Source organism: Sarcophilus harrisii, chromosome 4, assembly GCF_902635505.1.
Source record: "Sarcophilus harrisii chromosome 4, mSarHar1.11, whole genome shotgun sequence".
Classification (NCBI taxonomy): domain Eukaryota; kingdom Metazoa; phylum Chordata; class Mammalia; order Dasyuromorphia; family Dasyuridae; genus Sarcophilus; species Sarcophilus harrisii.
In genome coordinates this window covers 263,182,921-263,207,354 of record NC_045429.1, presented here as the reverse complement: position 1 = coordinate 263,207,354, position 24,434 = coordinate 263,182,921, and the positions used below count along the sequence as shown (strand labels likewise).

At 34.3% G+C, this 24,434-nt stretch overlaps 1 protein-coding gene across 1 annotated transcript in view; it reads right to left on the bottom strand.

Moving 5' to 3' along the window:
- Positions 1-488: 488 nt before the first annotated feature.
- Positions 489-24,434, bottom strand: part of LOC100922655 (patched domain-containing protein 4) — a 78,464-nt gene continuing 54,518 nt past the window's right edge. Inside the window, exon 2 of the mRNA XM_031964737.1 lies at positions 489-1,782. Within this exon, the coding sequence (XP_031820597.1) occupies positions 1,282-1,782 (501 nt within the window). The 3' untranslated portion in view covers positions 489-1,281. The remainder of the gene's footprint in view (positions 1,783-24,434) is intronic.

Genomic DNA, 24,434 nt, shown 5'->3' with positions numbered 1-24,434 from the left:
TACCTACCTGCCTCTATATGTATATATTTCAAATATATATGTAATATTATTGTGAATCTAATGAGGGGACTAATATATCTATTAATTGGGAAGTTAATATGATTCTTTAAAAAAGTATCAATAAAGTATAATGTTTTAAGTTGTTATAGCAAAGAGATTCATCATTATATATTTGCTTAATGGGTTGGAAAGGAAAGAAGCACTGGCTTATTATTAGTATTTCATGAATAATATTTCATTTAATCCTCACAAAAACTGTGGGAAGTAGGTACTGATATTGACATTTTACAGATAAGGAAACTAAGGTAAACAGGCTAAATGACACGTAGGGACACACAATAAGAAAATGTCTGAGGTCAAAATTAAACTGGGCCTGATCCAGGCCTAGCTCTCTAGCCACTGTGCCAGTAGCTGCCAGACATATGAATGGTATAATTATTATAATGTGGAGATCCATGAACACTTTTTACTTTCAAAAGAGAGGCCTTCTCTCTCCCACATCTGCATAGCTGAGGGCAGGGATGTACTAGTATGAACAGGTTTAGATGACCAGATTGTCAGCTTTTCAGTATGACCTTTTTTACTTTGGAAAACTGTCATATATTACAAATTAGGGCTTTATTTATTCGTTATTGATTATCTAGATTTAAGAAAGAAATAACAAAAAAGTTAGTGCAAATTATGCTTAAAAGTGTGTTCTGTGCATTAGATTTTTTTTTGTATTTATTGTAGTTTAACATTTACCTGTATACCTTTGGGTAGAAAACTATGTATTTGAAACATTATATGAGATTAGACTTTTCTGATGTATAAATAGCTTTTCTGAACTGTCTCATTCCTTTTTAAATTCTTTGCAATGAAAGATAACTAGCTCTCTAGGAGGAAGAGAAGAATATATTGGCAATGAAATATCAATATTTTTTAATATTGAAGATTAAAAATAAATTATCTGTTATAAAGGGGGAAGGCATTTCATACAACAATAGAGTAACAGCCAGAAAGGAATTCAGAGCCCAACCTCTCTAATTTCATAGATAAGGACACTGATATAGAATGCCTCCATCAGCAGTAACACGTCCACTGTACTATCCCTTAAACTATAAGTTGGGAGCCATTTGTTAAGATGTATTCCTGCCTGAAATGCTTTGATCAATGGAATGTATTTCATAGCCCAACCAAACCACACAATTAGATTTAAAACAGATGTAGCAATATCCCTAATTCTATTGCAAAGACAAAAATCTATCTGGAATCTCTTCTACCAAAGCCACAAAAATCTTATCATGATAAAGAGGGATAATTACCCATTGCGAAGAAAGGGATCCCCAGGAGGGTGGAATTGTATTTTCCATCAGTGATGAAGAATATCCCTGCCGCAGTTACACTGGATATGCAAACTGTTAGGACACCCAGGAGGCCCAGAAAGGGCTTGCTCCGCAGGCAGTCTTTCATCGAGCTGGAGAGGGTGGCTGTAGTCAAGATCAGCATGAGGCTCACCAGGATCTTGCTCCTGGCCAAGATACTGGTCTTATGAAAGTCTCTCCAGAGGCTAAACGATGCTAGAGAGAACAGCTGGAAGTCCTGGTGCTCCTCTTGCAGCTTCCTCATCAGTTTGCAGAACTCACTCTCCCACTTCTCCCCAATGAGGTCTTGGGTAGCAGAGCCATAGGTCTGGAGGTAGTAGGTGATTTGAATGGCTCTGGCTGACTTGACCCGCTGGTCTTTGCTGTTGGGCACATCGACACCACCCAGTTGGTGTCCAATAAAGGTGCTCCTCCCATCCTTGGAAACAAAAAGAGACTATATTACGGTGGGGCATAATATAGCTGTATTTCAGACTCCAAAGGAAGGAGTCCAATAAATTGTGAGCTCCTTGAGGGTGGGAACGGCCTTTTTTTTTTTTTTTAACTTCTGTGCTTAGTACATAGTAGGCACTTAATAACTATTAATTGACTGACCATTAAAGGGGGAGATTAACTGGGATATAGAGTCAATTTAGGACTAGGAAGTAAATTGAGCCCTTTAAAAATCAATATGGAATATACCATGTAGGATTGTCAGTATTACAAAAGACTGCTGCAAAGTCACAGATCTCATTTCCTACTACCCACATGCACATTAATAACTTCACAATCATCCCACACTTTCATCCTGAACACTTTCCTTCTTTGGGAGCCAAATGTAAGCTCCTAGAATAGAACACTACATTCCCGGAATCTTATTTCACCTAATAGGCAACATGTCGTGAAAGGCAGCGTGGCCTGGTGGTCTGAGAGTTGAATTCAGTTCAAGCTCCACTTCTCATACATATTAACTTAGTGATCTTGAATAAATCACTTAATTTCTCAGTGTACTGAGCAACTTTCTAAGTTTGTAAGCTGTTGAAAATAGTTCTGACCTCTATCTATAGAGGGATATTAGTCAGCCAGGCAGTTCCCTGTACCAATAAAATCATAAGTCTAGTCTCTGTCCCCAAGATGCATGGAATAAGTTATTAGCAACCAACAACAGCAATCTAACAACTACTTAAGTTAGTATTCTGCATTTTTTGTTCCTTAGCTAAAGCATTTGCATTTGTACAAAGGAAGAATCATACCATGATTAGACAAGTAGATCTCAGAGCCATATTCTCCCCTGTGATAGAGTATAGCCAGCCAATTTATGGTTAAAACTAGGTTAAGGAGATCAAGAATAAAATTAAACTGAGGATTGTAAAAGTTTAGGAAGATGAATGGGGAATAGAAAAAATGTTTGAAGAAATACAAATTTAAGAGATTGAAAAAGATATGTTGAGCTGGAATAGTAACAAACAGGTGATTGAATCATTTTAAGGTTAAAAAAAAAGGACTTTATATTTGGGCAAGTTGTTCTAGTTTCCTGCTTAGACCAAGCATTTTTTTCCTTTATGAAAATACCATAGTTTGTTGAAGTTAGCAATACCAGCTCTGCCTATAGACCTTTGTTGTGATGTCAGTCTTTCTAAATGCAAATTGATTAAATGAAGTTAGGGTTCTGCTTTTACAATCAAAAACACCATTATGCCATCAACCATGTACACAATTTACTCTCTCTCAGCCAGAGTTCCTTAGGATAATTCATTTCTGGCCATTTTTTTTTTCCCGAATAAGAAATGAACATATAAAACATTCCAAATTCTAAATGCCACCTGTGAATTTTCAAGCAGAAAATAAGTAATAAATGTTTCATGAGTGGCCTTAATGCCAGTAAAGGCAACTAAATGATACAGTATAAGTGCTGAATCTGGAATCAAAAGCCTGAGTTCAAATCCTGCCTCAGACACATACTATCTCTGTGATCCTGCTTCCCTCATCTATAAAATTGATTGTATTTGATGACCTCTTCAAAGTCCCTGCTAACTCTAAATCTAGAATTCATTGCTCTGATGATTGGTATTCATTGGGGGAATCAAAGTAAGAAGAGAAGGAAAGTCATTAGGTAAGAAATTACTTTTTCCTCATGGTCCACTTTTAGAAAATTAGGATGAAAAGTACTTGAGTGAGCTTTCCAACAACACAGACTGCATTGCCCCTTCCTTTTCTGCCCTTTCTCACTCCTCATGTCTTAGTAGATGACTTTCATGAATTCTTTGGCCAAAAAAGGGGAAAAATCATAGTACTAAATCCCGTAGCTGCCAGTCTTTTGATGCCTGAACTTCTCCACATTTAGATAGTCTAAGTATTTCATATTGCAGATACATATTCTATTTATATTAGTTCACCAGAAAAAGTTTGTGCTCTGCTGACACTGATTTTAAGAACTCAGGTTCATCTCCATGATATGATGAAGCAATAGTATAGAATGTCAACAAAGATAGCAAAGAATAGTATGAGGCAGCTAGGTGGTGAAGTGGATAGAACATTGGACTTTGAATAAGAAAACCCTGAGTTAGAATCATGCCTTAGACATTTATTATCCATATAACTCCATGGACAAGTCATATAACATTTTCAATCTTATAACATTGTCTGCAAAACCTTGGGAATAATAACAGCATCTACTTCACAGTGTTGATGTGAGGACCAAATGAGATATCATATGCAAAGAACTTTGCAAATTTAAAAGTATTTTATAATTGTTAGCTATTATCACAATACCTAAGATTATTAGAAGGAATTTTAATAGAACAAGCTAAAATACATATAATAAATGCTTCTAAAAGGGTGCTTCATATAGATTCTAAATGTTGAGTTGGAAGGGACCATAGCTACTACAGACCCTTTGTTTTACAGATGACAAATCTAAAATCAAGGGAGATTAAGGAATTTGTTCTATGTGACACAAGTAGCAAGTATTAGAGATGGGATTTAAAGCCAATTTCATTTACTCGTTAATAATTGTTGCCATTTATGCCAAACATTGTCCATTTCTTCTCCCAAACTTAAAAAATAAAGGTGAAGGACACATTATCAATCTACTCAATGAGTCCATTCACTCAGCTTAACCAATCTAAACAAAATTGTATTATTCTGAGCCAGCATTTGAAAGGTTTTCACTTTATTTTCTATTGAGGTATCAAATTTTGACCTTTTTTCCCCACTAATTTTAATCTTGGATTCACTTTCCAGTATTTTCATCTAATAGCATCACTAATGGAACTCTGAGGTCTCATATGAGTCTTTTGATTAAGACATAGCATAGATGTTTGGAAAAAGAACTGACGTTCGAATTAAGGGACCACAGTTCAAATCTTGTCTTTTTTGCTATCCTTGTGACCTTGAAAAAAAATCACTTAATCTTGCTTCCCTCATCAACAGGGAATTAAACAAGATGTCCCCTAAGATCATTTTCAGCTATTATGCCATGATCCTATAGTCTAAATTCTGTGAAATGATGAGGATAAATGAAGATGCATTAATCATAAAGAAGATTAGGTAGCACAAAGTAATTCACTTTGATGCACTAGAAACTCCCCCCCCCCAAAAAAAATCAAGATTCTATTTAAGCAACTCAGTCTCAAATAATCAAGTCAGATAATCCCCCAAGAATACAAATTTATTTACTTAAGTTTTTATGAGTTTTCTCCTTTCCTCCATTCCTTCACTTCCCTTCCTCTTTTCCTCTCTCCTTCTCTCCATTCCTTTCTCCCCACTTTCTTTTCTTCCCTCCCTCCCTTCTTCTTCCCTCCCTCCCTCCCCCTCTTTTCTTTCCTTCCTTCCTTCCTTCCTTCCTTCCTTCCTTCCTTCCTTCCTTCCTTCCTTCCTTCCTTCCTTCCTTCTTTCCTTCCTTCCTTCCTTCTTTTTTCACTCTCTTCCTCTTTTCTCTGTCTCTGTGTCTCTCTCCCCTTCTCCCTCTCTCTCCTCTCTCTCTCTCACTCACTTCTCTGTCTTTCCCCTCTGTGTCTCTGTTTCTGTGTTTCTCTGTGTCTCTCTCTGTCTCTGTCTCTTTCCATCTCTCCCCCTCCCACCCCCCGCCTGCCTGTCTCCCTGCCTGCCTCCTTCCCTTCTTTCTTCCTGGCCTCCCTCCCTTTCCCCTTTCCTGTTCCCCTCCTTTTCCTTCTCCCACCTCTCCCTTTCTCTCCTCTTCCCCCTCTCCCTCTCTCTTTGTCTCTGTTTCTTTCCCTCTCTCCCTCCTTCTCTTCCTTCCTTCCTTCTCCCCATTCTTTCCTCCTTTTATTCCTCCCTCCCTCCCTCCCTCATAGATAACTTGTTTTTGAAACTGATTTGCCCTTCTGGGTATTTGAAAGGGAAAGTATCATAAAAACTTACACTATGTCATTCAGCATGTGTTGCTCTGACTGCCTGTATGCATTTTAGTCATGAAAATGATTTCTGAGGGATTTTTAACAAGTGAATAATCTGAAGATTTATGAGTCCCTCAGGAGTCATTTTGCATATTATAATGGATCAAAGAAAATGCTGATAATACAGTTGGCCAAAAATTTTTAAAAAATTTAGGAAGTCTAAATATAGGTTTTTTTTTTTAAATAACAGGTTTTCATTGGCTTTGCTTAGCAGTTAAAATCCCTATTTTGAAGTTATCTGATTTCTTTCTTTCTTTCTTTTTCTTTTTTATTAACAAAAATTACATCCAAGAGGACATGCTTTTTATCTTTTTCTTATATCTAAATGGATGGAGCAAAGAGAGCAGATTTCCCTCTCCTATGAAAACAAACAAATACAGTCCAAGGTCCTTTGAGGTTTTCAAATAGAAAATGTTCCCAAAAAAGTTAGCCTGTTTTTATTGCAGTTTATCCACTCTAATTTTTGCAAGAAAGCAAGAATGATCTTCTCACAAAAACCCTTGGAGCAAAACCCAAATATTATTTTGCAAGGAGCCTTTGAAGGAGAAATAATATGAAGCCACCTAAATCAACTTTGGCTAAAGGCCTTGTCCTTTAAAGGGGCAAAAAATGGTGTTTTTATTGACTTAAAGTATAGAAATCTCTGTGTAAGACAAAGTATCCTCACAGCAAAATTGGTCATGGCTTAAAGAATAATTCTCCTTAGCTGTTGTCCTCCTCTTTCTCTTCCTCCTTCTCTTCCTCTTCCTTTCCCACTTCCATGTTATCCCTTTTCTTCAGCACTGGTTTCCTTATTTTGAAAGTTCACTTGTTCAGTGGTTACTCAGGAATGACTCTACTACTGATATGTAAGGGAGTTTTGACCTCAGTTTTTCACTACCCGGGCCTGTTTGCCCCTCCTTAAGCAACCTCCTCCCTTGCATTAAACATAATTGAAATAGAACAGTTTCATCTTCACCCATTCCAATAGCAAAAATTGTGTAATCTTTCAGTAAATCACTACACCTGACTCTGGACAGTGATTAAAAAAATGTGTAGAGTTGGAAGGGATTGTATAGGTCACCTGGATTCACACTTTTGATTGTCAGATGAAGAAAATGAGTCCCAGAAAAATTAAGTGACTTGTCCAATATCACATAGTTCATAATTCACTGAGCTAGGATTCAAATTAATCACTGTTAGCTCCCAGACCAGGACTCTTTCCTCTGTGGCATACTGACTCAATCAATCAATATTTATATTATTAAATTTTAATGTTAAGAATCAATCAATACTATTAAATACTTGTTCTAGGTCAGATGTTTTGCGAGGTGCTAGGTATACAAATTCAAAGAATGGTCTTGTCTTCCAAAATATTTCATCTTCCTTCTTCCTCCTGTTCTCCTTTAGATCTATGTCTAAATCCTTTCCTCTTTTTGTCAGAAACAAGCCTTTCATTCCACAATTAAAGATAAAAAGTAAACAGTAAATATACCTGGTAATATAATGACATGAATTCATAATAATGAGTCAATGATTGTATTAGAACCTTAACTTAGAGAAGATTGAGGAATTAAAATATGAGGGAAAACATTGGGCTTTTAAGGTATGGAACGGGTAACCCAAATGAAGAAGGAAAGGAATTCAGAATAAGAAATCTGGGGGCTCTAGAGACAAATGACTGCCTATTTCATAATTTGTTTTAGGGCCGACTGTGTCACTGTGACTTCAAGAAAACTTTCTACATATTTTAAAAGCATGAAGGTTAATTCTCTTTTAAAATTGGATATCTTACCTTCCAACTTCTTTCTTAGTGAAGCATATTTAAATAAATGAATATAGTCCTCTACAAAAGTTAAACAAATCTATTTGATAAAACTACCAATAGTTTTAGGACTATGAAGTATTGTTGCTCGCCAGTCTCAAATCCATCATTGTTTCCCTTTGCCCATTCTTCACACACTATTTCTCATGCTACTATCTAAGGAAAACTAGATTTTCAAATGCTGGTATTTGTATCTAACAAAAAATTAATCACAGAAAATCTGACCAATATATGGGAGAAAGAAGAGGCAGTCTATATACTTTTGTTGTAGCTTCATTATGATTTCTCTTAGGTTTTCAACCTAGTTTCTTTCCTGCCATGGGCAAGAATTTCATCATTCATCATTAGGCAATTTTCACTTTCTTGAGAAGCTAAATGCTAGTTACCATCTGACATTCATCACCTGCCACATTTACCAGTTTATTATTAAGACTATCAATATGTCAAAAGAATATCTCTTCTTAGTTCATGTCCAAAGGCATTTTGGAATGTACATTCAAGATATCATCCTTTCCACATATTCCCAGCACACTAGCAGAATTTTGAATCCCAATACTCAAAGAAAAGTTCTGCAACCTAACTATTCCTCCCTGTCTCCTAGTTAAGTAACTGCTTTTATTACTCATGTGCTACTGATGAAAAGAGATAGGGATGAGAGAATAAAGACTGATCAAATGTCATTGGGGAAAATAATTTATCTTTCATTGTCTCATCCATTCATTCATCATAAAAGCAATTGAGCACAAGAACAATTCCAAGAAATTTGTATAAAATCACACAACTAGTGGCAAAAGCACAAACCAAAATACTCTGTTCAGCCTTCTACGATAAAGCAAACACTCGTGATTCTTTATACATATAATTTGTCCCAATGGAGATGATGTCAGAGGCACATAGAAGAATAAGAGTTAAGTCAATCAGTTGTCAATATTTCAATGATCCCTGATTGTGGGGATATGAGTCCTATTGGCTCAGATAGCAATTCTATCTCTTCCTTAAAAGACGGTCTTTAAGAGCTCTAATAAAAAAAAATTCAAAACCTGAAAGCCAACCTGTTAATTAGACTTTTTAAAATGAGTTACACTGGTCCTTAGACAATTCAATTCAAATCTAGTCAAAATTCATCTATTGAGCATCTACTAGAAAGGCAGTAAATAAAGCAGTAGGTAGAAACTCTACCTTAGAATTAGAAAGATGATTCCTCTTGACTTTTACTTATAATGTCTTTGTCACCCTGGACAAGTCACTTAAGCTTTCAGTATCCTTTGGCAACTGGAATTTGGAGAGCAGGCACCCTCTAGGAATTCCCTACACTAATTAAATCATAGGTATGGTCTCCTCTCCTCCATGCTGGAGAGAGCAGTGAAAACCTTTGTGAGGCACTATATTAAGTCTGGGAATACTAAAAGGGAAATAAAACAAATCCCTACTATCAAGTAGTTTTCCCAGTGAGGAAAAATAACCAGAGCTTGACAATGAATAGTCCAACACTAGTTCTTTCCTCCTTAAATCATTTTTCATTCACTAGAACAAGCAGTTTGACCAAAAGAAATTTTCTCACAAATGCCAGAGGTTCAATCTTCAGCTTAAGCTGAAGAATAGTAAAATGAGTGATTTCAGTGGGAGATGAAATTTGGTTTCAAATATTATCTTTGACTTTAATTGTACAAGTAGGGCAGTCAAATAATTTCTTTAAACCTTAATTTTTTTCATTGGTAAAATGCAGAAAATAAACGAAAGTATTGCACAGATCTCAAGAGTGCCAGGTGAATCAGCTATTTTTATTAACTTGTTTCTTTCAGAATGGTATGATTTTCATTATTCTATTCAGAATCATATCCAAGGGAAGACTTGACACCAATATGTTTTAGTGAGTTTTATACCTCTAACCAAAAATAAGGGTAGGTTCAAGAGGAATAGTAGGTTAGTCAGCTGGTATCTTTTAAATACCTACTATATGCCAGATACTGTGCTAAGCCCTGAAGATACAAAGAAACAGTACTTCTTTAAGGAAAAGTTACAATGGGAAAGAAGGGAGAAAACCAATTCGATTCGGAGGGAATGAGGCCAGAAAAATGGATCTAGGGGTCAGAAACTAGTCCTTCCTCGGTCATTAACTAGTGACACAGTCTCTCTGAATTTTAAATTCCACTTCTATATGAAAAGAAAAGAAACTTCAGGAAGTACTTTGTAACCATAAAACATTAACAATGTGACATTGGAGCATCTCACTTCAACTATGTCTGCTTCAGTTTCCTTATGTGGAAAATGAAAATAATAATAGCACCTATGTTCTGGGATTGTTGTGAGGATCAATGAGATAATGTTTATAAAGTACCTTGCAAACTTAAAAAGTGCTATATATTGTTGTTGTTCAGTTATATTTGATTCTTCATGAATCCATTTGGGATTTTCTTGGCAAATATACTGGAGTGATTTGACACTTTTTTTTTCCTAGCTCATTTTACAAATGAAGAAACTGAGGCAAATGGTGTTTAAGTGACTTGTCCAGACCATAAAACTAGCGTCTTCTAGCTAATAAAAACTATTATAATTATTATTACAAGCTACATAAATGAAAACTATAAATGTTATTGAATTATTTGGAACATCTGTAGGAGACATTTAAATTCATTCATTTATTTATTCATACAGCCAATTTTTTTTAAGCATTTAGATTTTGCAAATCACTGTCAGCCTTTGTGGGTGATAAAATGTATTTATGTGATCAAGTGCCTGACTACATGGAACCTACAATCTGTGAGAGGATTAGACCCCTACAGTGATAAAAAAAATGAGCTTTTATCCAGTAAGTACATAAATAAGGGTTATATGTGGGTTCAAGTGAAAGTTCTTAATGCTTTCTTGCATTTGTACTTTTTAATTCAAAGTAAATTATTCTCAAGCAAGGTAGTGTGCTGCAGTAGAAAAGGTACTTAAAGTCAGAGGACCTGGGTCCAAATTCTGGATTTGTCACTTGCTACTTTTATGACCTTGAGCAAAACAACATCCCTGGGCCTTAGTTTCCCCATAAATAAAAGGAGAAAGTGGAACCAAATGACCTCCAAATGACCCTTCCAGTAGGAATACTAGGAATGAATATATTTAAAATTCTCTCCTTGTGGACAAAATCCCTCAATGCAAACTCCCTAGAAATAGGAAGGAATTGCATGAGATTTCTTCTTCCACCTGAATCTTCAAGTGAAATTCTGAGCTCCTTCAGCTTATGTCATAAGCTAAAGTAATCCCTTTTGCAGCATTTGAAATTTCCCTATTTGGTTTCCATCTTCACAGTTGGGAGGAGGATTCAACATTCACAAGCAAAATCAAAGAGCAGATTCCAATAATCAGCCTGGAGGCTGAACCATTAACATCAGAACAAATTTGAGGTTGTAGAAAATCCCCAGGTGATGCTTTGGAAACAGAGGGGAGAAAGGGCCATATTTACTCAATGTATATCTATTTGGTGTTGACATTCAGATGCTTTCTGTCACTGCAGGATAATTCAGCAGCACAACCCCTGCCTAAGACAATATATTGTAATTCAGGTTCTATCGATTTTCAATGCGGCATAGACTGCAAGGTTACTGGAAACTCTTGGATGGTCAGCTGCCTCTTTTGCTAAACAGAAAAATCTCCTCATGAAAGGTAGATGATGAGGTGTCTAAGGAAGCAGGGAACTTCTTACCACAAGAGCATTTTCTTATATTTAATATCTCATTTATAATTTATTTGAGACATATCAACTATGAATTCTAATTAAATGGAATTCTCAGTTACTTAGACTTCCTCCCTACACCCATTACTTCACTTTCAGGAGAAAACAAGGGTTTGAAATGATTTTGTCAAAAAAAAAATTCCAATATGTGACTTAGGTTCTATACCTATGATCTAATTTTTCATACTTCTATTAACACCCGTTGAACTGCACAATGACTATTTGTATTCCAAATAATGACCCTGAGACTGTGTGATGTCCATAGTCTTCAAGGAAAAATTTACTTGTAGCCATGTATTTTTCAAAATGTGCCTTGAGCACATTTTGGAAAGAATGTCGCTAGCAAAGATAGAAGCCAAAAGGTATTCCTATTTAACTACAGGTGAATAAGAAAACTCAATCATCCAGCATCTCTGGGGTGAATTGGAAAAGAAAAAAAAAAAACAACCTTAGATTAGCATCAAAATATCTGGGCTAAAATCTTAACCATGTAATATTTATAAGATCTTGGGCAAAGCAGACTTTCATTCTGGGTCTGAATTTCCCTATTTGTAAAATGAAGTACAGTGATTTTCAGATAATCTTTAAAGTCCCTTGTAGCAAATGATACCATGATTCAATTAATAGATGTTTGAACAAGAATGAGCAAACATATATGTATGTTCACACAAGTGTATATAGAAGTGAGCATACATGTATGTATAAGCATCCCTTCTTTATATGCATATCTTTTGGGGATGGAAGAAGGAGATCTAGACCTACGATAGCAGTATATCCTGTAGTCAATAGATTCAGAATCAGAAATTTTGAATTTTACTTCTAGACTAGGTAGGTTGTACAGTGGGTAGAACACTAACCCTGTAATCAGGAGGACCTGAGTTCAAATCCAATCCTAGATAATTACTAGCTGTGTGATCCTGAACAAGTCATTTAACCCTGATTACCTCCAAAAAAAAAAAAGAGAGAGAGAAGAAGAGTTGATTCTAATTCAAACACTTTCTATATGATGCTGGACAAATAGGTTAACATTTGTTGGTCTGTTTCCACATATTTGTAAAATGGGGATAATAGCACCTACCTCACAGATATTAGTATCAAGTAAGAATACAAATGTGAAAAGTTTTGTAATCCTTCAGGCAATATATAAATGTTAGTTATCATTATTAATAATAATTTCATTGTTATAGAGCATTTCCTATTTAGAAACTTCCTCCACTGACAAAAGATTAACAACTCCTATGTAACAAAGTGGTTTTATTGTATTAATACATAGTATCTAAATAATTCATCCATCCCAACCAATACATATAGTTATGTAATTCTGATCAATATCTGAGGAATATTTTAATCTCATTTTCTGTTAAGAAAACAAAATTTTATGCTTTTTCCTGATACTATTTCAACCTTGGAATAGTCTTGGAGAGCTGTATGGGACTCACAGAGGTTATGTGAATGGTCTAGGTCACACAACTAGTATATATTAAGAGGATGAACCTGAATTTATCTTTTCCTGATTTTAAGACTGGCCTTCTTATGAGCAAAATTACAGACCACTTTTCACACAAATTAAGCCTGATCTAACCAATTGGAAAAATATTAAATGCTCTTGGATAGGGCGAGCAAATATAATAAAGATGACAATATTACCAAACTAATCTATTTATTTAGGCTATACCAATCAGACTCCAAAACTATTTTAATGACCTAGAAAAAATAACAACAAAGTTCATATGGAAAACAAAAGGTCAAGAATTTCAAGGAATTAATGAAAAAATCAAATGAAGGTGGCTTAGCTTACCATATCTAAAATTATATTATAGAGCAGCAGTTACCAAAACTATTTGTATTGGCTAAGGAAAGATTAGTTGATCAGTGGAATAGATTAGGTTCAAGGGATAAAACAGTCAACAAATATAGCAAACCTTAGTCTTTGACAAACCCAAAGATCCCAGCTTTTGGGATAAGAACTTACTGTTTGATAAAATTGCTGGGAAAATTGGAAACTAAATGGCAGAAACCAGGCATTGATCCATACTTAACACTGTACACCAAGATAAGTCAAAATGGGTTCATGACCTAGGCATAAAGAATGAAATTATTAATAAATTAGAGGAACACAGGATAGCACTCCAGACCTGTGGAAGGGAAGGTCTTATGACCAAAAGAGAACTAGAGATCATTACTGATCACAAAATAGAAAATTTTGATTATAAAACTGAAAGTTTTTGACAAACAAACTAATGCAGACAAGATTAGAAGGGAAGCAATAAAGTGGGAAAATATTTTACAGTCAGTTCTGATAAAGGCCTCATTTCCAAAATATATAGAGAATTAACTCTAATTTATAAAAATCGCATTCTCCAATTGAAAAATGGTCAAAGGATATGAACAGACAATTTCAGATGAAGAAATTGAAACTATTTCTAGTCATATGAAAAGATGCTCCAAGTCATTATTAATCAGAGAAATGCAAATTAAGACAACTCTAAGATACACTACACACCTGTCAGATTGGCTAAGATGACAGGAAAAAATAATGATGATTGTTGAGGGGATGTGGGAAAACTGGACATTGATGCATTGTTGGTGGAGTTGTGAACGAATCCAACCATTTTGGAGAGTAGTTTGGAACTATGCTCAAAAAGTTATCGAACTGTGCATACCTTTGATCCATGAGTGTTACTACTGGGATTATATCCCAAAGAGATTATAAAGAAGGGAAAGGACCTTAGTGCATAAATGTTTGTGGCAGCCCTTTTCGTAGTGGTAAAACTGGAAACTGAATGGATGTCCATCAGTTGGAGAATGGCTGAATAAATTGTGGTATATGAATATTATGGAATATTACTGTTCTGTAAGAAATACCAACAGGATAATTTCAGAAAGGCCTGGAGAGACTTCATTGAACTGATGCTGAGGAAATGGAGCGACCAGGAGATCATTATATACTTAACAAAATACTATATGATGACCAGTTCTGATGGACCAGGCCATCCTCAGCAACGAGATCAACCAAATCATTCTAATGGAGCAGTAATGAACTGAACTAGCTATGCCCAGAAAAAGAACCTGGGAGATGACTAAAACCATTACATTGAATTCCTAATCCCTATATTTATGCCACACCTGCATTTTTGATTTTTCACAAGCTAATTGTACTATATTTCAGAGTCTGATTTTTTTGTACAGCAAAATAATGTTTTGGTCATGTATACTTATTGTGTATCTAATTTATATTTTAATATATTTAAATCTACTGGTCATCCTGCATCTAGGGAGGGGTGGGGGTAAGAGGTGAAAATTGGAACAAGAGGTTTGGCAATTGTTAATGCTGTAAAGTTACCCATGTATATATCCTGTAAATAAAAGGCTATTAAAAAAAAAAAAAAAAAAAAAAAAAGACTGGCCTTCTAAATATCCATTATGCTAGGTTGCCTCTCCAATGTAAATGCTTATTTGTATATTATATGCTTGTTTTCAAAAGAGCTGTTATGAAAGGCAGGCAGTCAACAAACATACATAAAACACCTACTGTGTGCCAGGCACTATGCTAAATTGTGGAGATACATAGAAAGGCAAAGATAGTCCCTTCTCTTAAGGAGCTCATAGTCTCCTGAGGGAAGACAATTTAATAATACCTATATAAAAATAATATATATATGTATATATATATATATATACACACACACATGATAAACTAGAGAAAATTTTGATATAGTAGATAGTGCACTGACTTTTGAGTTCAGAAGATATGGGTTCAAGTCTCACCACTGACACATACTGGCTGTATCACAGTGAGAAAATCTTTTCGGCTCTCTATGTTCCTAGCTACTCCCTAAGTCCATAAGTTACAAGGCAGGTGAAGACCTACATTGGGAATGGGGGTTTCCTCACCAAGACTTTTCAATAAAAATTTCCCAGGAAAACATGGAATCAGTACAGTTATTATGCTCAATACTCATCATGACAAGCATACATCATTACATATACTTATTTATATATTATACATACAGAGATATTGTCTCTACTTGACAATCTAAGGTTGTGTTCTTAAAAAAAATAGAAAAAAGTTTACAATAGTGAAGTTTATAAAACAATGCATTCCTGGAGATGATTTCTGAATAGGAGAGAAGCCTATTTATATGAGATGACATAGAACAAGTCCTAATGGGACACAGTGACTCATATTCTCCCACTCCTAAATATTCTCTAGGTTCACTTTCAAAGAATTACAGTTGTGTCTTCTCTTAAATCTCATGCAGGTGTTGTCAACACTTGACTGAAGTGCTCTTTTTTCCCTTTCTTTTCCTTTCTATTACTTTTAAGAGACCTCTAAATAAGGCAATAGACAGTTTGACTGGACAGTTATGAAGACTGAAAATGTCCCATTTCAATTCTATGTATATTATATTCCACTAGCACTGATAATTCCCTTCAGTCCCAAGTGCAGGTTTAAATTTATTTCAATTCTAAGTCTCTTTGTTGTTACTATTTCTTCTGTTGTACTATAGTTCTCTGTTTAATACTATCCACTGTTCCCACTAAAATGTTCTACAAAGATTTCCATTAAATGTGCATGTTTTTAATGATGATTGTTTCTGAAATATTCTCTAATATCTTCAAAAACAACACACTATATCTAATTATTGTGATTTACATAAGAAGTCATATCAGCAATGACTGATAAGACTTTAATGAATCTTTCATGTAAGGATTTCAAATGTTCCATTTTATATAAAACGTAATGCTAATGTTGCCTTTAAGTATGGGCACTGCTATGTGGTTTGAAGATCATGACAAAGTCCTGATTAAGCCCACTCATTCCCACTCATGGCCAGCAGCAATATCTGAAATTGACATAGGTATAATTATTACTTTGGAACTAGGAATTTTCTTTAGAAGACTATTGTTTGATGTTATTGAAATTGTTTCAAGTTCAGAATAAATTTTTAAAAAAATAAATAAAAAGAACAATTGTTCAACAAACATTTCTAAAGCCCTTAACTCAATAGCATAAATTAGTTCATCAAATTATCTACATGCATGCTAGAGCATATCAGGGTCCCTAGGAAATAGAATATAGAAGAAAGCTTTATTTTTTTAAGTAAAAGGAAAATATTTATATTAAAAGAGTTAGTAGTAGAGTAAAAAAAAAATGTTTTTCAGAATGAAAGCACTGTGTTCTGGTTATAACATATTGGGAGAAAAGTTGTGAGAAAAGGAAGAGACCAAAAGAGAGGTAGAAATAGGGGTGTGCTGGAGTCAGTTTTTATAGGCTATAGCCAATTGTTAAATTTTCATCATAAGCACTTACACTAGATAAATCAGCAAACAGTGATTCAGGGCTTAGGGAAAGAAAATCGAGACGATTTATTTTTTTATTGATTGTCAAGACTCAAGAAAGTGGTAGGAAATTTAATAATGAAGATTAAAATAAAAAAATGTGTTGATAATATCCTCTCCTACCTCACACCAAAAGTCAGTCATTAAAACATTTTCTATTCCACCATTGAATTGTAGGTAGCGAGTACCTGAAATCTGGCTTTTAGTACTAACCACTAATTTACCATATAATCTTAAGCAAGTCATATGTTTTGACACTGAAAGATTAATTCCTTTATTTTCATTTACAGACAACTAAGAAGTAGAATGACTTGACCAAGATCAAACAAGTAGAAAGTAGGAGAGCCATGATTTGAACCCAAGTATTCTGACTGTTCATACCATGCTGTCAGTTTGCTCCCTATGAATGTGACAAGTTTAGAGTAATGATTGAAGTCCTTTCCTTTATTGCCACATTATCAGTATTAGCAATGTTGCCCACTTCAAAATCATGATTAGGGATAACACTAACAAGTCCACTGGAAAATCTCAAAAATTCGTTACCATCATGGAACTATAATTCCTATATCCTATATCCTATGAGAATTCCTTTTTTCCTTGTAGTATAGAAATATACTGCTATATGCAGAAAGATAAATTATCTTCTATGTGGGATGTGGAATACCATAACACATTCAAAATGACTATGTTGCCTGACTATTAAAATCATACAATAAAGAAATTAGGAGAGAATAAAATTGTGTAATTCCATTACTGTATAAAAGGTGAGTTCTTAGCTCTACAAGAGATAACAGCAAGGACAAATGATGAATCAGATTATTTTGTGCACATGAAAAAATAATTCATTTTGGATAAGAAAGGAAGTATTTTACTACTAAAAAAGATCTTCTATCATCCATCTCCGAAAATGATCTGATTGATAGTTAAATTATATGGAGAACTAATAGAAGACCAAAAGTAATCTCTAATAGAGAAGTGGTCAAAAATATGAACAAACATTTTTCAAAAGAACAATTTTAAAATATCAATAATCATGTGAAAAATTTCTCTAAATCAACATTAAGATCAATCCTATACTCTCTTCAACATTGAGATTATTCAAACCAGTTCCACTTGTGCAGTGATGAAGAGAACCATCTACACCAGAGAAAGAACCATGGGAACAGAGGATGGAACACAACATAGCATTCTCACTCTCTCTGTGTTATTTGCTTGCATTTTTTCTCAGTTTTTCTTTTTCTTCCTTCTTGATCTGATTTTTCTTGCACAATCAAATAACTGTATAAATATGTATACACATATTGGATCTAACATGTATTTCAACATATTTAACATGTATTGGACTACCTGCCAGATGGGGGAGGGGGTAGAGGGAAGAAGGGAAAAATTTGCAGCAAAAGGTTATGCAAGGGTCAATATTGGAAAAATTACCTATGCATATGCTTTGTAAATAAAAAGCTTTATTTAAAAAAAAGGGAAAGAAAAAAAAAAGATCAACCCTATACCTAGAAAACTGGCCCTCCAATACTTTTCTAATTACATTGTGTATTAGTACAACCATTCTGGAAAACAATTTAGAATTATGCACTTAAGTCATTAAAATTTCCATGCCTTTAAAATGTCAAACCAAGAGATTTTATTGTTAGTTCTCTACACCAAAAATTAAATGAAAAAAAAAACTTCATAAACACTGACATATGTGTAGCAGAAGTTTTTTTTTAATGAGAACAAATAGCTAGAGAAAAAATAGATGCCTATCATTTAGAATACAGATGTAATATTACTGTGAAATAAGAAAATATAATGAATTCAGAGAAGCATGAACCAATGTAATACTAAGCAAGCAGAAATAGGAAAATGATATACACAATGAATACAACATTAGAACTGGAAAAATAACAAGAATTAAATAATTAAAGCAGTCTTATAATAATTTAAATGATAAAACTTTGCCACAAAAAAAAGAGATATGAGAAGGCACCTTTGCCAAATCCTTTACAACAAGGAATATCCAAAGGTGGGGAACACCACAAAAAAATCATAGTCTTTTTAAATGTATTGATTCATTTTGTTATTTTTTCTCTTTTATAGTTCATCATAAACGACAACTTTATAGGAAGGAATAGAGGAAGAGATAGGGTGGAATATAGATGATGTAAAAACAAAATATATTTGTAAAAATATTTTTTAAATAATGGCAACTAGTATTTTACTCATGCAAAGTAGTTCTTCGTTGATATCTGCTAAATCAATTAAAAATTACTGATGATTGATTGAATGAATGAATTCTATTAAGCCATCATTAAAAAGAATAATCTCCTTTAGAGAAAAAAAATCTCCTAAAAGAATGAGAGGTATTTGCTCATACAGATGATCATATTCTTTTTAAATAGTCCAAGAAAACAAAAATAAAGAGAAACCATGTCAGTAAACAATAATTTACTAAGTCCTTATGTGTAACCTTATGTTAGGTGACAGGTGAGAAAAAGTGCAGAAAAGGAATAAAGTATGTAATTTGTTCCATTCTAATTAGAAGCATAACATGACTTGAGAACAATTTAAAAAATAGCAATTCATATAGAATCATAGAACCTTAAAGTTGGGAAGAACCTTAGAAACAATATCATTGTGTACCTGGATAGAAATTCCTTTTAAAGCATCTCCATCAAGTCTTTATCCAGTCTCTGCTTCCGTAAAGGTAGCATCACAGAGGGTACTGCTCAGTGCAAACAGGTATTAACAGTATAAAAGAATGATCAACGTGGCATGTGATTAATCAAGACAGGGTCACCCAAGCAAGCAATTTCTGAGAATAGTGTCAAAGCGCTCCAATTTCTAATCTTGTATTAGAACAGTGGTCACCAAAGTCAAAGTCATAAAATGTTTTCAAAGGGCCTATAGCTGACTCCCAAGGATTATCTTATTAACCAACCAAGGGTTATATTATTAACCAATCATAAGGTGGAATGATGGGCCAAAAATATGGCCCTCCCCAGTCAAACATGGATATCTCTAAGATAATTAAATCTACTTTACCTTTTCCTCTTTGCCGGTTGGAAAAAGACCCACATGTCCAAAACAGTTTGTGGCTGCCCTTTTTGTAATGGCAAGAAATTGGAAACTGAGTGGATGCCCATCAGTTGCTATTCTGGATTTCTTCACCTCACATATCCAATAGATGCCGAATCTTATTCCTCCCACTTGTACAATCTTTCTTACATCTGGCTTCTTCTCTCAACTCATACTTTTCATGCCAATACCTTTTTTTAAGGCCTTTACCATTTCTTACTTGAGCAACTTGAAAAGCCATGTTAATCGGTCTTTCTGTCTGAAAACCCTCCCTTTTCCAATCTAGCCTCAAAACAACTACAGATTGATTTTCTTAAAATGAAGGTCTTACCATGTTTCTCTTTCCTAACTAATTAAGTTCTAGTGGTTCCTTATTGATTCTAGGATCAAATATGATTTTTATGATAAAAGAATATCCTTTAAAGTTTTCTACATTTATTAAGTTTACTACAGAAAAATAATTACTAGAATGATGATGCATATAACATAAGTAAGCAAAAATACACATTAGGGAAACATAACTAGTTTTTTTTTAATTGACAGTAAAGGACATTTTTAAAAAATTTGGCAAACACTGCCCTAGACAATTTACTTCATTATTTCCAAGTAAACTTTTTCAATGTTGATTTATTTCTGTTTTTTTGATAAACACTTCTCTCACTGAGATACTTGGCAATGAAAGATAAATCATATTTCAGATGACAGGCAAATTACTGTTGGGGCCTATGCTACTTGACTACTAACTTGCATATACTTTCAGGTTTTCCCTTCATAACAACTAGTTCACTTCCCCTTTAAAGAAAACCAAAAAGTCTGAGGAACTTATGTACTTAATATGGGTTCTGATTTACATATGCATTCTTCAGAGGAAGGAGTTTCTTTTCTAACTCTCCTATCCTAAACAATCCTTTCCCCTCCAGTTACTTTGGATATGAAAGCCAAATCAATCAATAAATATTTATTAAGTACCTACTATGTGCTGAGTAATATGTCAATATGTTATACCAAAGTTGGATGAGGTACCCCCAAATCATCAAATATTTATAGTCACAGAGGACTGGCTTGAGAAGCTTGCCAGTCCTCTATCCCTATATTTCATTCAGAGATCTTAGAAAAATTGGTGATTTGTCTCATGTGGCAGAAGAGGTATTAGAAATTTTAGCCTCTATTTTCTCAAAACCTTTCTTTATACCTGAGTCATCTAATGATTAACATAAACACCCTCCTGAAATAAACTCTGGAGACTAGAGATGGATGTAACACTGTTCCAGAGCCAAAAAAAGCTAATTTGAAGCTTCTGTCTCAAGGAAACTCAGTGACTTGAACATATTTTGATGAAATCAATTGCATATCCTCTGATTGCAGATGCATCTAAGAAGATATCTCAGAATTTAAAGGTGCTCATTTCCCTAAGAGAGCAAAGCATACCATTCCCATATTTCTACTTAAGATTGTGCTGGTTTTTTATCATCATACAGTTGTCCTTCAGAATGGTGCCTTTTCTTTTCTTTTCTTTTCTTTTTTTAAAGAGACATCTCTCAGGCTCAGTGAAAGATAATTACTGGACAATGTCAATAAAATACACAGATAAAGAATATGAAGGAGGTTTAATCTTATTTTATCTTAACTAAATTACCTTTTCTTTTTAATTCCCCAAAGGACAGACAAGGTTAGGAAATATTTTATGTGGTGTACATTCTAATGTGATCCACACCATTGCTCATCACTGCTACCTAACCATCCAACCTCACAAAGACATTAACATAATTGAAAATAGTGAGTGTTTTTTCCCCTTTAGGAAAGGACTTGCCTATCTTACAGGAAAGTGCAGGATTTAAATAATAAATCCCTTTCTTTGTAGGAGATAAAGATAAAAATGTATACTTTTTTTTAAGATGTGATAACATTTCTTTTAGGTTGATAGGATACATTTTCACTAAGTGCACTTAAAAATATATTCAATGTGTTAAATTGAACTCAAGGTAAGAAAAGAGTTCCTGTACTTCTAATAAATTAACACTCCTTTCTCGCTGTAATATAAGCAACAAAATTTGTAAAAAATATTTAAAAATATCTAGAGTCAAAAGTACTTACTGCAACAGAAATACTTTATTCACATTAGGTTAAGGGTTCATTGTCTAATTTAAGGATGATAACAGAAATTATTTTTGAGGATACCTTTAATTAAATAAATTCTCTAATGCCTCATGGCAGCACAATGGGAACTTTATGATCTCAAAGCTATGTTACTTTGAGTAACATAAGTAGAATATAACTCTACTTACTAAGTTAGAAAGGCAGACAGTCACAAGTCTGTAGGAAATGGCCTGGTCCAGCTAAGGGTAGAGAGGTGCTACCACATCACATATTATCTGGATAAAGTTCATAAATGATTCTTAAAGTGTGAAGATGTTACGACTTGTCTTGGTAGAGGTAATGAACAGACTAATGAAATAATGGGTATTTTGAAATATTTAAGTGTATTTGCTGAAGTTAGGATAGCTCAGTGGATAGAGTATTGAAGTCAGGAAGACTCATTATCCTGAGTTTAAATTTGACTTCAGACACTTACTAGTTGGGTGATTCTGGACAAGTCATTTAACATTATTTGCTTTAGTTTTCTCATGTATAAAAAATTATCTGGAGAAGGAAATATTATTCCTTTATCTTTACCAAAGATATTCCATTATCTTTACCAAGAAAATACCAAAAAAAGATCATAGTCAGACATGACTGCAAATAACTCAACAATAAAACCAAGTTAGTTAAATTAAACCAATAAGCATTAATTAAGCTTTTATTATTTATCAGTTCTGAGAATACAGATACAAGTAGGAAGACAGTACTTATTTTCATGTGCTTACTTTCTAATAGAGGAAAGATTATACATAAAAGGTAGGTGAAAAAGGGAAGAGGTAGAACTCTGCTTAAAATGGAAGCTTTGAGAAGAGAGAGAAAAAGAGAGGGAGAGAAGAACAAAAGGAAGGAGGGAGAGAGAGATGAAGAGAAAGACAGAGATAGATACAAATAGACAGAGACAGAGAGAAAGACACAGAGGGAGACACAGAGACAAAGATGGAGAGACAAGAAGAAAGAGAAACCGAGAGAGAGAGACATAGAGAAACAGATAAAGACAGACAGATTCAAAGACAAACAGTCAGAGAGAGATCATATGGTAGAGAGTTCTTCTAGTATTTGAAATCTAGGAATAGAATGAGCTTCTAAAGTTGAAAAGATTTCAGGGATATTATGGAGAAAATTTGGGAAAATTCAGGAGTGAAATTCATCTATTTTCCAAAGCTGAACTTCAATCATCCCAATCCTGCCACTGTTTTCTGTTTCTTTGTCTTGTGGCTTGGAGAGGTGCAACTACTGTCTAATCCACATTATAGCTAATCCTTTTTCATAAGTTCATTACATTTCAGTCATCATATTAAACACTCAAGATACAAATAAAGCAGCGAGACAGCCCCTGCTTTCAAAAAGCTCACATCCTGGAGATAGAGATAATTTACATAGATTTCTGCTGCAAGACCATTAGAAAAGAGTCATGGTTATTAGAATGCAATGGCAGCAGACAGTTATGCCCCTTCTTTGATATTATTTTCACTAATTAAATCATATTAATTCCTTGTGTTAAACCATTTAACAATTCCAAAACCTGGTGGAAAGAACTTTCTTTTCTAAGTCTTCAATAGATGTAGCTACAATACCTTTAGGAACAGTTGCCAGGCTTCATCTCTGTAAGAATTATTTATCAGGATGATGCTGAGAGCAGTGGGATGAAATTATTTTTTATTAAAACTTTTTATTTTCAAAACATATGGATGGATAATTTTTCAACATTGACCCTTGCATACATAGTCTTGTGTTTCAAATTTTCCCTCCTTGCCTCCACTCCCTCTCCTAGATGGCAAGCAATCCAATATACCTTATGCATGTTAAAATATATGTTAAATCCAATATATAAACATTTATACTATTATCTTATTGAATAAGGAAAATCAGATCAAAAAGGAGAGAAAATGAGTAAGAAAACAAAATGCAAGCAAACAACAACAAAAAGAGTGAGAATGTTATGTTGTGATCCACACTCAGTTCTCACAGTCCTCTCTCTGGGTATAGATCACTCTCTTTTTCACAAGATCACTGGAACCGACCTGAATTGTCTCATTGTTGGAAAGAGTCATATCTATCAGACTTGGTTATCATATAATACTGCTGTAGCCGTGTACAATGATCTCCTGGTTCTGCTCATTTCATTTAGCATCAGTTCATGTAAGTTTCTCCAGGCCTCTTTGAAATCATCCTGCTGGTTGTTTCTTACAGAACAATAGTATTCCATAACATTCCTATACCATAACTTATTTAGCCATTCTCTAACTGATGGGCATCCGCTCAGTTTCTGATTTTTTGCCACTACAAAGAGGGCTGCCACAAACATTTTTGCACATGTGGGTCCCTGTCCCTCCTTTAAGATCTTTGGGGATATAAGCCCAGAAGAAACATTGCTGGATCAAAGGGTGTGCACAATTTGATACTTTTTTGAGCATAGTTCCAAGTTCCTCTCCCAAATAGCTGGATCAGTTCAGAACTCCACCAACAATATATTAATGAGTGGGGTGAAATTATTGCTATTCCCAAAACTGCTTGACTGTCTCCATCAGAATATCAGGCCATGGTGATGATGGGTTTGATTTTTGGCACTTGCTGCCTCCTATCTCTCAGGCTGCCTTGAT